A 17,025-nucleotide genomic window follows, 5' to 3' on the forward strand; every position below is an offset into this window, starting at 1 on the left:
CACTGACGTCCATTGAGGTAAAAAACATTCTGTGTCGTATGAATATGTCCCTCGTTTAAGAAACAGATTGGGTTTATTTACATTTCTGAAGAAAAAAAAGATACCCTTCCCCCCCTACCCTTAACCCTATCTCTAAAATAGATTGAAATACAATAGATCGATACTAGGGTCATAATTATGGGTGACAATTTCATATGACACCGCTAGAAAAAACTCCCGTTCAAACAGAAAATATCCGGGCAGTTTTCCATGCCTTGCGGATGGCAGAGTAACACGGGATTTTTGTGTGGGGGTTTACCTCGGATTACCCCGAGTGAACTGCCCCACTATTAAGGATTCTATTTATTTATTTATTTCTCTAGTTTCTATCATATATCCTCTGTTATATCTCTTAATGTGGTAGTATCTCCTTTTGATTGAAGTAAACCCCCACCCGCCCACCCACCTGTTTTGGGTTTTGTTTTGTTCTGTGTGATGTAACCTCTCCTTTAGTATTGTCCTCATTTTTACTATTTTACTTCTCAGAGCTCTTGGTCTTACTTGCTCTGGTTGGTTCTGCGAGAGCGGACAGCAACCTGTTGTCAGAGGTCTCACAGGGTCCCTTTCTGCAAATTATAAGACTTGGTTACTTGGATATTAACTATCATAGAAGACACTCAACACCCAGTCACCAATCTCAAAATCCTAACTGTCCCCAATAGAGCAAATTTTCAGGGCCTGCTGTGCTCTCATGTCAATTCCAATTTCTCCTACATATTTCTTGAACTTGGTTGTTAGTGCTCTGAGTGCCCCTACAACTACTGGGATAACTATTATTATTATTATTATTATTATTATTATTATTAGATTAAGGTGGTGAGCTGGCAGATTCGTTAGCACACCAGGCAAAATGCTTAGCGGTATTTCATCTTTATGTTCTGAGTTCAAATTCTGCCGAGGTCTACTTTGCCTTTCATCCTTTCGGGATCGATAAAATCAAGTACCAGTGAAACACTGGGGTTGATGTAATCAATACATCTCCTCCCCAAAATTGGCTCGCCTTGTGCCAAAACTTAAAGCCATTATTATTATCATCATTATTATTATTATTATTATGAAATGCATAGTGGCATTGCATCCTTCTTGAGTTCAATTTCTATCAAGGTTGACTAAGCTTTTCATCCTTTCAGGGTTGATAAAATTGATGAAATAAATACCAGTTGTATACTGGGATTGATATAATTGACTAGCCCACCTTGTTCCCCAAAATTTCAAACCTTGTCCCTTTAAGTAGAAATAACAATTATTATTTACTGTTCACTTTTCCATGCTTGCATGGGTCAGACAGAATCTGTTGAAGCAGGGTTTTCTACAGCAGGATACCCTTCCTGTCACCAACCCTTGCTTGTATGATGATGATGATGATGCTCATTTACAACCATCACATTCACCCGCATGATGGACTTCTTTCATTTTCCGTCTAGCAAATTCACTTAAGGGCTATAGTAGTGGGATTGAACCTAAAACCACATGATTGTAAATAAAGCAAGCTTCTTAACCACACAGCTGTGGAAATGTTTATACCTTTTGATACCAACCTGACTGAATTAATTGAAAGAAACACAGAGCATCTCAACAGAAATATGGTAACAAAAGGGTTAAAGTCACCATGATATTTTTAACCCTTTTGTTACCAACCTGGCTGAAACCAGCTCTGGCTCTGTAGTACAAATGTCTTGTTTTCATAAGTTTTGAATTAGAATCTTCCACCAAACCTTAGTCACAATTTATGTTCCTAACACTAGCTGAATGATAACTAAGTTATTTTACTAAATTCTTTGTTATATTTAAAATTAATTGAAAGAAACTCAGAGCATCTCAACAGAAATACAGTGACGAAAGGGTTAAATATATTTCCTCTAAAGATTAGATTTATTGCACAAACATATAATTCCATTAGTAATAATTCATCTCAGATATCTATTACTGAAGCTGGGATGGTCACGGCTGGGAAGCCTTTGATTTGTATAATTGTATTACTCTTTATTTTATTCTTAACCATTTAGCATTTAAACCAGCCACTTCAGGCTAAAATATTCTACCTGTTTTATGTTAATGTTGGCCAGATTCAGCCTCTCTCACCTATCCGGCAATGTCATTTTAAAAGTCGCGACAAGATAATGCCAGATTAATTCAGAACAATGTGAATAAATAAGCTTTACATTTGGCAGAGTGATCTGAATGCCAAAGGGCGAACCCTTTAATGTTTAAACCTGCCAGATTTGGCCTCTCTTACCTACCCTACAATGTCATTCTAAAAGTAAACAGTCACATCGAGATCTTGCAGCTATGGAGATACTCTCTCTCTCTCTCTTTTACTCTTTTACTTGTTTCAGTCATTTGACTGCGGCCATGCTGGAGCACCGCCTTTAGTCGAGCAACTCCACCCCGGGACTTATTCTTTTGTAAGCCCAGTACTTATTCTATCGGTCTCTTTTGCCGAACCGCTAAGTAACAGGGACATAAACACACCAGCATCGGTTGTCAAGCAATGCTAGGGGGACAAACACATACACACAAACATACACACATACATACATATATATATATATATATATATATATATATATATATATATACACACACACATATATATGATGGGCTTCTTTCAGTTTCCGTCTACCAGATCCACTCACAAGGCTTTGGTCGGCCCGAGGCTATAGTAGAAGACACTTGCCCAAGATGCCACGCAGTGGGACTGAACCCAGAACCATGTGGTTGGTAAACAAGCTACTTACCACACAGCCTATGAATAATGAATAAATTAAAAACGATTTGAATAATCACTGCATTTGACAGAGTAACCTGAATGCCAAACGGTTAACTCTAGCATTTAAACCAGTCGTATCCAGCTAAAATATTCTACGTGTTTTATGATTAAGCCATCCCAATCCAGCCTCTCACAACTTCCCTACAATGTTGTTCTAAAAATAAACAATCACATCCATGCCAGCGGCGTGTAAAGAGCACCAACCGATCGTGGCCGTTGCCAGCCTCCTCTGGCACGTAAAAAGCACCTACTACACTATCGGAGTGCTTGGCGTTAGGAAGGGCATCCAGCTGTAGAAACACTGCCAGATCAGACTGGAGCCTGGTGCAGCCTCCTGGCTTCCCAAACCCCAGTCAAGCCGTCTATCATCCATGCCAGCATGGAAAACAGACGTTAAACGATGATGATGACATCATTGAAATCTCAAAGCTATAAGATAATATATTGATTAATTAAAAACAGTATAAATAAATAAGCAATTATATCTGAATGCTAATGTGTTGGCCTTTCAGCGTTTAAACCAGCCAGATCCAGCTTCTCAGACCTACCCTACAATGTCATTCAAAAAATGGCTACAAGATAATGCATGATTAATTCAAATCAGTGTGATTTAATAAGCATCAGATTTGACCAAATAATCTGATTGCGAAAGGATTTAATCCTTTAGTGTTCAGATTATTCTATCAAACATAATGCTTACTCTTTACTCTTTTACTTGTTTCAGTCATTTGACTGCGGCCATGCTGGAGCACCGCCTTTAGTCGAGCAAATCAACCCCGGGACTTATTCTTTGTAAACCCAGTAGTTATTCTATCGGTTTCTTTTGCCGAACCGCTAAGTGACGAGGACGTAAACACACCAGCATCGGTTGTCAAGCAATGCTAGGGGGACAAACCACACACACACACACACACACATACACACTTATATATATATATATATATATATATATATATATATATATATATATATATATACATATATACATATATACGACAGGCTTCTTATTGATTTGAATTAATCATGCATTATCTCATATCTTCAAGATCTTGATGGTGTAACTACTTAATGTAGAATAACATTGTAGGGTAGGTGTGAGGGCCTGGATCTGGTCAGTTTGAACATAAAACAGATTAAATATTTTGGCCGGATATGGCCGGTTTAAATACTAATGGGTTAATGTTGTTTTTCTTCACTTTTACAGGGGCCCGAGAGCCAGTGGGAGGGCACTCACTTCTCCACAGATCAGGATGGCAAGATGGCAGCCAAGTTCCGTAAGCTGATGGGTATGAAGCCAGAGGAAGGTTGCAGTGATGGTCAGCAGGGGTCACAGGGACCGTCAGCATCAGCTACACATAGCAGTGCTAGCAGTGGCAGTGGTGGAGCCACCAGCGATGACCGCAAGAAGCAACAGGAGGAGCTGTTCACTCGGCTGGACAAGGAATATGAGTTTGCTCGGATGACCACCCACACACACCGCGGGGTTGGGCTTGGCTTCCAGTCGCAGAACTTCTACCAGCACTGATCCTGATTGTGGTCACGGTGGTTATCATAGTCATCATCGTCATTCTTGTCGTATATTGTCGACAGCAGCAACAACAGTAGTAGTAGTAGCAGCAGCAGCAGCAACAACAAAAACAGCAGCAAAACCCTGCAACTCTTGCACCACAGAGTAACTTGCACTGTTTTCTGCATATGCATTTTTGCCCTCACTTCTTCCAAATCTCCTTCCTCTTCCACTTCGATGAACTCTTCATCCTCAATTGAGAGATAGCGTGTTTGGCTTCTTTTTTTTTTTTTTGTTCTATTTAAATTAAGTTTTTATTGTTTATTTTCTTTGTTGATTAATTTTACTCCAACTCTCTGCTGTTCATCCCAAATTTGATAAAACAAAATCCATAGCCAAAGGACTTGGATCAGTTTTAAATCATCTGCTACCCCTTTCTTTCTTTCTCAAAATTTTGCTTCCTTTTCTTCTATTAAACTCTTTAGCATTTAAACTGGCTCTATCCAGCCCAAATATTCTACCTACTCTGCATTAAACCTGGCCAGATTCAGCTCCTTGCACCTACCTACACCTTCTTAACCCTTTAGTATTTAATCTGGCCATATCCGGCCTGAATATTCTACCTGTTTTGTCTTAAAGCCAACCATATCCAACCTCTTGCACCTACCCTACAATGTCATTCTAAAACTATGCAAACACACCATTGAAATCTTGAAGATACAAGATCTCTCTGTCTGCTCAGTCGAAGTCGACTCTTGGTCACTCGTTGGATCAGTGTCCTCCAGTCAGTTCTATCCTGGGCCGCTTCTTTCAGATTGGCCATGTCCATTCCGGTATCACTCTTGATGGTGTCAAGCCAACGGGTTCTTGGTCGGCCTCTTCCTCTCTTGCCACTGACCTTTCCGAGCATGATTTCCTTCTCCAAGGATTTTCTCCGCATAATATGACCGAAATATGCCAATCTATGCTTGGTGATCCTAGCTTCTAGCGACATTTTCGGCCTTATCTGTTTAAGAACTTCTCCATTGGTGGGCCTCGCTGTCCATGGAATCAATCCGTAAAAGTCTTCTCCAACACCAAAGCTCGAATGCATTAATTCTCTTCTGGTCAGCTTTCTTTAGTGTCCAGGTCTCGCATCCATATGTTGCTATTGGGAAGACAATTGCATTCACCAATCTGCATTTGGTAGCGAGTCTGATGTCTCTACTCTTCCAGACCCTGCTCATGCTGACCATTGCCTCTCTGCCTGGTTCTATCCGCCATCTTATTTCTGGAGTGCAGTCACCATCTTGATTTATTTTGGAGCCAAGGAAGATGAAATCATCAACCACTTCAATCTCTTCAAGATAACATGATACATTCAAAACAGCATGACTAAATAAGCAATACACTTGATAGATTAATCTGAATGCTAAAAAGTGAAATATAAATTATCACATCATCGAAATCTTGAATCTATGAGGATAATGCTTGATTAACTCAAAACAATGTGGATAAATAAGAATTACATTTGACAGAGTAATTGTAATGCTAAAGGGTTAATTGGGTGATAATTGGCAGAATGGCTAGCTGAATGTAATGAACATTCTGCTGTGTTTAGTCACGTCCATATACGTCCTGAGTTCAATCTGTCCGAAGGTTAATAAATCATATTCAAGAACTGGCTGTCAGTGTCATTGAGCACTCCTGCTTCCTGTCATATTTGTGATCATGTGCCTTGCCCGTATCACAGAAATATCATTGATATTGTTATTGGAATGATGATGGCAGATGCTGGCAGAATTGTTAAGTGTGTTGGACAAAAATGCCTGGCAGCATTTCTTCACCGGGGCTTTACGCTCTAAGTTCAAATACCACTGAGGGTGAATTTATCTTTCATCTTTTCAGGGCCAATAAGATAAGTTATATATATATATATATATATATATGTGTGTGTGTGTGTGTGTGTGTGGAGGCGCAATGGCCCAGTGGTTAGGGCCGCGGACTCGCTGTTGTAGGATCGCGGTTTCGATTCCCAGGCCAGGCGTTGTGAGTGTTTATTGAGCGAAAACACCTAAAAGCTCCACGAGGCTCCGGCAGGGGGTGGCAATCCCTACTGTACTCTTTCACCACTCTTTCTCCCACTCTTCTGTTGGCCTACTCGCTTAGCCAGCGGGGTGGCATCATTCAAAGGCTAAACTAATGCGAATGCATTGTAACCAGCGATGTGTAACAACATCTAATGGTCTGGTCGGTCACGTGATAGATATATATATATATATGTCCGCTGCCCTAACCACTGGGCCATTGCGCCTCCACATATATATATATATCATCATCATCATCATCATCGTTAAACGACGATGATGATGATGATGATGATATATATATATATGTGGAGGCGCAATGGCCCAGTGGTTAGGGCAGCGGACTCGCGGTTGTAGGATCGCAGTTTTGATTCCCAGATCGAGTCTTTATTGAGCGAAAACACCTAAAGCTCCACGAGGCTCTGGCAGGGGCTGGTGGCGATCCCTGCTGTACTCTTTTGCCACAACTCTTTCTTCTGTTGGCCTGCTCGCTTAGCCAGCGGGGTGGTGTCATTTGAAGGCTAAAACAGTGCGAAGTGCATTGTGACCAGTGATGTGTAGCAACATCTGATAGCCTGGTCGGTCACGGTGATATATATATGTATGTATGTATGTATGTATGTATGTATATATATAATATATATATATATATATATATATATATATATATATATATGTATGTATGTATACATACTTATGTATGTTTGTATATAAGTGCACATGTATATGTTAGTTAGTTTGGCTCAAAAGCAAATAGCAAGGCCATGTAGGGGGACATGGAGTTAAGTACAGGGTGGTGTTCATGTAAAGAGTTCAGGCCACTTGAGGTCAAGGGAGGCTTTGAACAAAGCGGTCGTCGGCATCTTCACCATCTCGTCTGGCAGCTTGTTCCACGGATCCGCAACCCGGACGGAGAAAGCTCCTCTCCTTCGATACATATATGTGTGTGTATAATCAGAGTATACTTGGCCTGAAGGGTAGCTTGCAGTCTACCTCTTTTTTGGATAATTACTATTTCCAAGGGTCTGCTAGCTATGAAACATGTCGCCTGGATTTTATCTACCCCATTCCCTAATTTTTGGTTGTCTACTCGCATATACAACAAGCCCAGTTGCTAACCATGAACTATTAAATAACCTTTTTCTAGCTTATCGTACTTCGATATGGGGAAAATTGCCTGTCTTCTGCGCCAATAAACCATTGCTGTTCCTGAAAGTTGTTTTTTCATATCTTCTACGGATTGCTTAAAGCTCACTAGTCTCCTACAGCTTGATCATTGGATCTTACCTTTACATATCTTTATATATGTGTGTGTGTGTGTGTATATGGTGGACTCTCCGGTCAAAGATGACATATGAGCGTCCAGCTTTTTCCAAACGACCTACACGTATGATTTGCTTATAGTGATCAAATGTCCGTGCCACACATTAGCTCGCTCTCTCCATCAAATTGACGTTGTCAGAACAGGTGCACTCAATGCCAAGCGTCAGGTGTCGAAGTGATCGTATATGGTATATCTGAGAATACGACGACAAGATTGAGGTTTTAAATTTTGGAACCAGTATGGTTTGTCGTGTCCTGGCCAGGATATTTCATTTCATGTTCCTCTAATTCTTCTTGGCTGAATTAAGTACCATGTGCTGGTGTAGCCCTTCCATTATCTCTCCCACCCACCCACCCACTAGCTGTTGCATCCTACATTTTTTTTCTAAGATAGGTCAAACCAAAAATTTGTCAAAAGGCATTCACAAGAAAATAGCTATTAATTAATTAATTGATTTTTTTGATTAATTGGAATTAATTCCTGCTCAGCGTGTTACCATTTGTGTTGCCCTTACAGACCTGATAATATATCTCAATAAATAAAGGCGGCGAGCTGGCAGAACCGTTAGCACGCCGGGCGAAATGCGTAGCTGTATTTCGTCTGCTGTTACGTTCTGAGTTCAAATTCCGCCGAGGTCGACTTTGCCTTTCATCCTTTCGGGGTCGATAAATTAAGCACCAATTACGCACTGGGGTTGATGTAATCGACTTAATCCGTTTGTCTGTCCTTGTTTGTCTCCTCTGTGTTTAGCCCCTTGTGGGTAGTAAAGAAACGAATAATATATCTGAATAAATAAGGCGGCAAGCTGGCAGAAACGTTAGCATGCTGGGCGAAATGCTTAGCTGTATTTCGTCTGTCTTTATGTTCCAAGTTCAAATTCCACTGAGGTCAACTTTGCCTTTCATCCTTTCGGGGTCGATAAATTAAGTACCAGTTGCATACTGGGGTCGATCTAATTGACTGGCCCCCTCCCCGAAAATTTCAGGCCTTGTGCCTAGAGTAGAAAAGATTATTAAAAATATATGAAAAGCAAAACTGTTATCAAACTGAAATTTTATATGTCATTTAAATGCTAAAGGCTTTCTTCTCAGTCACCCATCTCCATCTATCCGTCTCCCTATCTATATATCTACTATCTGTCTGTCTGTTTTCAGTTATCTTTAACCAACCATCTCTATCTATTTGTTTCTCTCTCACTCTCTATAGAGTTTGTCAAGAGAGTGGTTAATATTAGGAAGGGCATCCATCCGTAAAAACCCTGCCAAAACAGATACAGTAGCCTGGTGTGGTCTAATGCTTGGCTAGCTTCATGTCAAACTGTCCAACCCATGCTTGCATCGAAGGCAGACGTTAAATGATTATGTGTATATATATACAGGCGGCGAGCTGGCAGAAACGTTAGCACGCCGGCCGGAATGCCTAGCAGTATTTCAGCCGCTGTTACGTTCTGAGTTCAAATTCTGCGAGGTCGACTTTGCCATTCATCCTTTCGGGGTCGATAAATTAAGTACCAGTTACACACTGGGGTCGATATAATCGACTTAATCCGTTTGTCTGTCCTTGTTTAGCCCATTGTGGGTAGTAAAGAAACAGATTATATATATATATATATATATATATATATCTGTAAAATAATATGTGACAGTTATTCGGTAGCCAAGATAAAACTCTGAGTTTCGGATGCTGAGGTGGAAATCCACACCACCATCTCTTCGGTCTTTTTCCATAGTGGTTTTTTCAGATGGCCAGATAACCGAAGAGATGGTGGTGTGGATTTCCACCTCGGCATCCGAAACTCAGAGTTTTATCTTGGCTACCGAATAATTGTCACATGTTACATTTACAGATAAATTTCCTCTATTTACATAATATCGAGGTCTCTTTCTTTCTTTTGTTATCTTACCGTTTTTATATATATATATATATATATATATATATATTTATAGAACGGTTGTATACTGTCAATCTAACGTGAACGTGACAGTAGGGGGTTACACCACCGCTGTTTAGCCCTAGGAAGCATTGATGCTTCCTGATGGCTTTGACACATTATTCCTGTGTCCTTATATATATGAATAATGTGACACAGGAATAATGTGTCAAAGCCATCAGGAAGCGTCGATACTTCCTAGGGCTAAACAGCGGTGGTGTAAGCCCCTACTCTCACGTTCACGTTAGATTGACAGTATACAACCATTCTATCGCCCCACCACCGTACATATCTCTGAGATATTTAGAAATTCAATATTTCTTACTATATATATATATAATTATCTTTAGCTAGCCAACCATCTATCTCTCTCTCTCTCTCACTCCCCCTCCCACATATGTATGTATCTCTCTTCTTGATCCACCCCCTATGCTCACTGTATTAGCAATCCTTTGTGACCTTCACTCTTGGCTTCCTCTCCCATTTATCTAAAAACTATTTTCTCTACTCTTTCGCCATGGGTGGGTGGGTGGATGGCCTCTTATGTATACTTCTTCCTTGCAACTCTCTCTCTCTCTTTTTAATTTTTTTATATTTATTTATCTTTATTTTATTCTTTAGTGGAAAATATCAGAGTGAAAGCATCAAGCTGTGTATATATGTATGTATATATATATGTTTTTTGTGGGTGTGTGCCTGACGAACTTTTAATTGCAAAAAAAAAAAAATTGTGAAGACTAGAAGGAAAAGTTGGAGAAGAAAAATTTAGAAAAAAAAAAAGAACAATCGAAAAATGTCCCCTTAAAACAAAAGTATTTGTTCCCCCATCCCCATCTCCTTTAGCTAAAAATGCAGTCTGTGTTGCTCCTTTTTTTTTTTTTCTGCCACTCTCTCACAGTACATCTTTACTCTCTTCAAGTAGTCTTAATAATGGTTTAGGAACACTGCTGTTTTCTTCACCCACCTCTATCCTTCCCCCACCTCATCAACCATCCCCCACCACCTACCTGCCAAGCCTTCCCCATATTTCCAGTTTTTTTTTTTTTTTCCATATAATTTTAAAATGTCATTTAACAAAAAAAGGAAAAAAAAAAGGATATCTTTTACAAATTCTATTTAATTTATTTTTTTATCTTACTCCCTTTTCTTTTCATTCATTCATTCATTCAGTTTATGTGTTCTAACTTAGGGATTGGATATATGCATATATTACTGTGGCTGGAATATTTACAATGGAGATTAAGTTTACCGAGTCTACAGCGATAGAAGGGTTGATTGTTTATTGTGTTGAGCCAAGCTACGTCAGAGGTGAAGACCTGTCGCTGCTGCTGGTGTTTCATTGTTTTTCCACAGAACATTCTACTCCATTTTTTTTTGTTTGGTATGAACTGATGCAAGAGGGGAAGTCACTAAATCACTGAAAAGATCACAAACAGTAGGAGGCGTAGGAGTGGCTGTGTGGTAAGTAGCTTGCTTACCAACCACATGGTTCCGGGTTCAGTCCCACTGCGTGGCACCTTGGGCAAGTGTCTTCTACTATAGCCTCGGGCCGACCAATGCCTTGTGAGTGGATTTGGTAGACGGAAACTGAAAGAAGCCCATCGTATATATATATATATATATATATCTATATATATATATATATATATATATATATATCTATATATATATATATATATATATGTGTATATGTTTGTGTGTCTGTGTTCCAACATCGCTTGACAACCGATGCTGGTGTGTTTACGTCCCCGTCACTTAGCGGTTCGGCAAAAGAGACCGATAGAATAAGTACTGGGCTTACAAAAGAATAAGTTCCGGGGTCGAGTTGCTCGAGTAAAGGCGGTGCTCCAGCATGGCCGCAGACTGAAATGAGTAAAAGAGTAAAACAGGCTTTACATTTGACAGAGTAGAGTTGAACCCATGTGTTAATATTATTGGCATAATGACTCTCTCAAGACACTACAAAATTCTACACTCTGTTTGCCTCAGTTCACCTTATCTGTCGGAATCTGGTACCACATCTAGCTGTGGATGTTCACAGTCTTTGTGATTGAAAATCCAGTTTCCCCTGAAAATGCTGGTCTTGTGCCAAAATTTGAAACCATTATTATTATTATTATTATTATTATTATTGAAGGCGACAAACTGGCAGAATTGTTAACACACCGGGGAAAAATGCATAGCGGTATTTTACCCGTCGCTGTGTTCCGAGGTCGACTTTGCCTTTCATCCTTTCGGGGTTGATTATATAAGTACCAGTTATGCACTGGGGTAAATGTAATCAACTAGTCCCTTACCCGAAAATTTTAGGCTTTGCCCCTGTAGTCGAAAGTATTATTACTATGGAAAGCTGAGCTGGCAGAATTGCTAGCATGCCGGGCAAAATGCCTTATGGCATTTCATCCCTTTACGTTCTGAGTTCAAATTCCGTCAAATTCGACTTCAGTTCCTTGTATCAAGTATCAAACCCGGTGTTTTGGCATGGGTCAGTAGCTCAGTTGTCCTTCAGTGGAGTGTGAACACATTAGCGGCAGCAGCAGTCTTTATGTAGGAGTAAACAAATTCGATGGCGTTGGGTCACAGTTGAGGTTGGATGGTCAGTGTGGGCATGCTGTAGTCTATACAGGTGGCAGGGAGTTAAACGCCCTGCCCTTCTGTGTGGGGATAGCCAGGACAAGATGGTATATTTAGGGCGGAGAGCTGGCAGAAACTTAAGCACACCAGGTGAAATGCGTAGCCGTATTTCGTCTGCCGTTATGTTCTGAGTTCAAATTCCGCCGTGGTCGACTTTGCCTTTCATCCTTTCGGGGTTGATAAATTAAGTACCAGTTACGTACTGGGGTCGATATAATCAACTTAATCCATCTGTCTGTCCTTGTTTGTCCCCTCTGTGTTTAGCCCCTTGTGGGTAGTAAAGAAATAGGTATTTCTAGGTTGTCAACTGCCTACCATACACATACACTCATTTACATTTAGAAATGCCAGCATGGAAAGTACCAGGAGTCTGTTGGTTACAATGTCGGAGATTCCAGCTGACCTGATCAACGGAGCAGCCTGCTTGTGAAATTAACATGCAAGCAATTGGAACATGTAGCCTTCATGCAGTTCTCAGAGGTTCTGTGACAAGGCTGGGCGCTTTTGAATTACCGGTACAACACATTTTTGTCAGCTGGGTGCACTGGAGCAGCATGAACTCTAGAAGCATTTTGCTCAAGGACCCAACTCACTCACTGCTAGGAATTGAACTCCTGATTCCATGCACCTTCACTAAGCAAGGAACATAGTCTTTTTTTTGTGTGTGTGTAAAGTTGATGACAGTGTAGCTACTTAATTTCACAAGTTGAGGATCAGTGTTAAGGTGTTAATGGGGGGCCTGGGTAGGGTTAGATGGTGGGCAGAATTAATACTGGTCTTTGAATCAATTTTACTCAAATATAATAGGAAAAGAAAACCCCAACACATGGTGTGTTTAATAATCCCTACTTGAAATCCAGCCCTTTTTTTATATGTATATAGATCGCCAGTCTTCATGCTATGTTTGTTTCTCCATAATGGAGACTTTGTAAATAAAATAACAATAAACCCTTGAAAATGAACAAGTCTTGCCTCTTAATTGTTTTGTTTTTTCTCTTGTGTGTGTGGACAGTGCTGGTGGCACATGAAAGGCACCCGTGATAGTGACGACCGTGAAAAAGGCACCCATGATAGTGACACCCATGTAAAAGCCAACCCTGATTGTGACACCCACGTAAAAGGCAACCATGATTGTGACACCCACGTAAAAGGCAACCATGATTGTGACACCCACGTAAAAGGCAACCCTGATTGTGACACCCACGTAAAAGGCAACCCTGATTGTGACACCCACGTAAAAGGCAACCATGATTGTGACACCCACGTAAAAGGCAACCATGATTGTGACACCCACGTAAAAGGCAACCATGATTGTGACACCCACGTAAAAGGCAACCATGATTGTGACACCCACGTAAAAGGTAACCATGATTGTGACACCCACGTAAAAGGTAACCATGATTGTGACACCCACGTAAAAGGTAACCATGATTGTGACACCCACGTAAAAGGCAACCATGATTGTGACACCCACGTAAAAGGTAACCATGATTGTGACACCCACGTAAAAGGCAACCATGATTGTGACACCCACGTAAAAGGCAACCATGATTGTGACACCCATGTAAAAGGTAACCCTGATTGTGACACCCACGTAAAAGGTAACCATAATGTTGGCATATAGATGGCTCCCGTGATGGTGACGCATAGATTGTATCCATGATGATGACACAAAAATCACCTGTGCTAGCGACCTGTAAAAAAGGGTTCAAATTCCGATGAGGTCAACTTTGTTTTTCATCACTTTCAGGGTCAATGAAATAAGTACCTATTTCTTTACTACCCACAAGGGGCTAAACACAGGACAAACAAGGACAGACAGACGGATTAAGTCGATTATATATCAACCCCAGTGCGTAACTGGTATTTATTTAATCGACCCCGAAAGGATGAAAGGCAAAGTTGACTTCGGCGGAATTTGAACTCAGAACGTAACGGCAGACGAAATACGGCTACGCATTTCGCCCGGCGTGCTAACGATTCTGCCAGCTCGCCGCCTTGGGTATTGGGGTTGATGTGATTTACTAGCCCCTTTCCCTAAAATTGCTGGCCTTGTGCCAAAATTTGAAACCTTTAGCAGCATTTCACCCATCTTCACATTGAGTTCAAATTCTGGCAAGGCAGACTTTGCCTTTCATCCTTTCAGGGTCAATAAATTAAGTACCAGTTATGTACTGGGGGTGATGTAATTGGCGTACTCTCTCCCCAGAAACTACTGGCCTTGTGACAAAACTTGAAATTATTATTATTATTAAGACAATGTAATTGGCTAGTCCCCTCTCCCAAATTTCAGACCTTGTGCCTATAGTAGAAAGGATTATTATTATTATTATTATTATTGAGTGAGAGAGCAGCGCATGCCATCAAAGTGACACTGGGGTAAAATATACGAAGCCCACTATACCCATCATAACTACCTGTCTGATAAGGTTACACCAGGCACATGCATCACAACCATATGTGCACGACAGTGCTCTCATATAAAGATAAACAGCACATGACCTTGCAGGTGGGTCCCATTGAGAATTTTCTTCAATTTGAGTAACCCATCCCGCTCAAAAGGTCCCTGAACAAGGGTTGTTTAAGGATGTTGAACAAAACACCCATGTTTCCAGAGGTGAATTATTCAAACCCCAAAGAATCCCTCTCAACACATGGCTATGATGCTCCCCCACTACTTCTGCTCGTGGTCAGAGATGCACATATCGTCAGCCACCAAGGGACATACTCAACTGGTTAAGGTCAAACAACTGACAAGCAAATCTGTGGTATTGAGCAGAATATTTGCTGTAGCCCATCTTTAATACCAAGACAAAACAATGTATATGATGACACTTCCAATCAGCTAAGATCAGAAGCCATGAGAACCACTGCCTGGTACTGCATCAGGACATTTGTCGGTTGGGCGAAATTTTGCCCCTTCGGGGTGAAATTGCTCTTTATTACATTGAAATTGACATTTTTTATGCACACACACATTTACAAAATGGCTTTAAAACGAGCTGCTGGCTCTTCCCTCCTTCTTGCAACACCCCCTCCACAAGAACAAAAGGCAACGTCGCGGGTTACGTACAACCCATTTCAAGCCGTAAAAGGCAACAAAGATCCTCCTTCCGAACCGGAGAGCACGCGCTCGGTTCAAAAGGAGAATGCAAGCCAGGACGTCGCGTTCGACGTCACTCTTGATTTCCCTCCTCTGCCTTCAACAAGTGATGCTGTACCGAAGAGGGAGGAAAAGAAACTTATAACAGACAAAAATACAGACAAGAACCAACAAAAAAATGTTAAAAACTCTAACGATTTTGCTTCTGCTGCGAAGCAAATTTCGGAAGATGTAGAAATAACGATGGAGGACATAAAGATGGCACAAGATTTGTTGAGAAAGGAGGGGAACAGTGTTTTCCTCAACACACCTCAACAACTCACACAAGAGACAAACAAAAGAACAATCTTTTATAAAGTCTTCGAAAAGAAAACTAAAAAATTGTTTAACGCCACACCACAACAGTTAGAGATGGCTCTGAAGCCCATTTGGGGCCAGAAGAGCTATGTGACAAGAGGGAAGCGATTTGGAACCGTGGAGGTTCGCTTCCCAACAGAGGAGCTTGCAAGGGCGAACGCCATTTCGCCCTTGCAAAATGAACATTTGTTCCTCGTCCCGACATACCTCGGGCGTAAGGTACAAAAAATAACTATAAGCACAATACCCCCCGAACAGAAAATCTCATGGCTAGTGGCGGCTGTCCTCTATGGCATAGAGGACAATGCCACTATTCTGAATGTTCGGAGGGTACGAGAAAAGAACTGGTCAGGCATGGGTATTCAACTGCTGGTACAGATCCAGCAGGAAAACATCAATGCCATACCTGACTTTGTCATCTTGCTGGATGGGACAAGGCTAAATGTTATTGTAGAGGGGTGAAAGCCAAAATGTTTCCTCTGCAGTAGCGAAAGCCACCTAAAAAGGGACTGCCCCATTCAAAAAAGAGAATGGAGGAATATAGCAAGAGGCAGCAGCAGCAACAACAACAACAACAACAACAACAACACAAGCAACAACAACAGAAACAACAAAAACAGCAAGAAACACCAAAGGATGCCACACCACCAACACCAGCACCAAGACGAGCAACACCACCTCCAACAACAACAACCACCACCAAACCAACACCGACAACCACCAGCAAACCAACACCGACACCAGTACCTCGAAGGTCGACAGCAGCGACATCAACAGTAACAGGAGCAGCGGCACCACCGATACCGGTGGAACCAGAAACTTTTCGTCCTGCTACTGAAGCAGACCCCTCAACCATTCCTTTGCCGGATGAAGAGATCTCGGATTGTGCGAGCTCCGATTCCAACAAAGGAGAATGGAACATAGTACCTCCAAAAAAGAAAAAAGGAAAAAAACAAAAAGATTTACAGGGGAAGCACGAACAAATAGTACTTCCCAACATCAACAACAACATCAACAACAACACACACGCACAACAACAAACAACAACAACAACACTTTCGACACCACTACTGCCACTACCACAGACACAAACAAACACAGACACAATTACAGACACGATTACAGCAGTGAATACAAGAAACCAGGAACTGGTTGAGTATTTGAAAAACAAAACAAGCACAAACATTACAAATTTCATAATACCTACACACAACACACCACCAGCACACATTCTCACAATTAAAATAAACAAAACAGTTTACAACGAAATAAAACAAATATTCCCTAACGATGTG

General features: G+C 41.0%; 2 protein-coding genes and 1 long non-coding RNA gene across 4 annotated transcripts in view; all 3 read left to right on the forward strand.

Moving 5' to 3' along the window:
* The window catches only part of LOC115226108 (arginine/serine-rich coiled-coil protein 2), a 47,937-nt gene extending 42,840 nt beyond the window's left edge, over positions 1-5,097 (forward strand). For both annotated transcript variants that reach the window (XM_036514993.1, XM_036514994.1), the window contains exon 10: positions 4,014-5,097. In XM_036514993.1, coding sequence (XP_036370886.1) covers positions 4,014-4,334 — 321 coding nt within the window. In that variant the 3' untranslated portion in view covers positions 4,335-5,097. The remainder of the gene's footprint in view (positions 1-4,013) is intronic.
* Positions 5,098-11,465: 6,368 nt separating this feature from the next.
* Positions 11,466-13,232, forward strand: LOC118768455. The gene is made up of 2 exons (XR_005004301.1): positions 11,466-12,317; positions 12,560-13,232. It is a non-coding gene; the product is annotated as an uncharacterized LOC118768455 (long non-coding RNA).
* Positions 13,233-13,294: 62 nt separating this feature from the next.
* Positions 13,295-13,894, forward strand: LOC115225993 (acrosomal protein SP-10-like). The gene has a single exon (XM_029796967.1). It carries the CDS (start codon positions 13,295-13,297, stop codon positions 13,892-13,894), a length of 600 nt encoding a protein of 199 aa, XP_029652827.1.
* The last annotated feature ends 3,131 nt before the right edge of the window (positions 13,895-17,025 follow it).

The sequence above is a fragment of the Octopus sinensis genome, linkage group LG29 (assembly GCF_006345805.1).
Source record: "Octopus sinensis linkage group LG29, ASM634580v1, whole genome shotgun sequence".
NCBI classification, from domain to species: domain Eukaryota; kingdom Metazoa; phylum Mollusca; class Cephalopoda; order Octopoda; family Octopodidae; genus Octopus; species Octopus sinensis.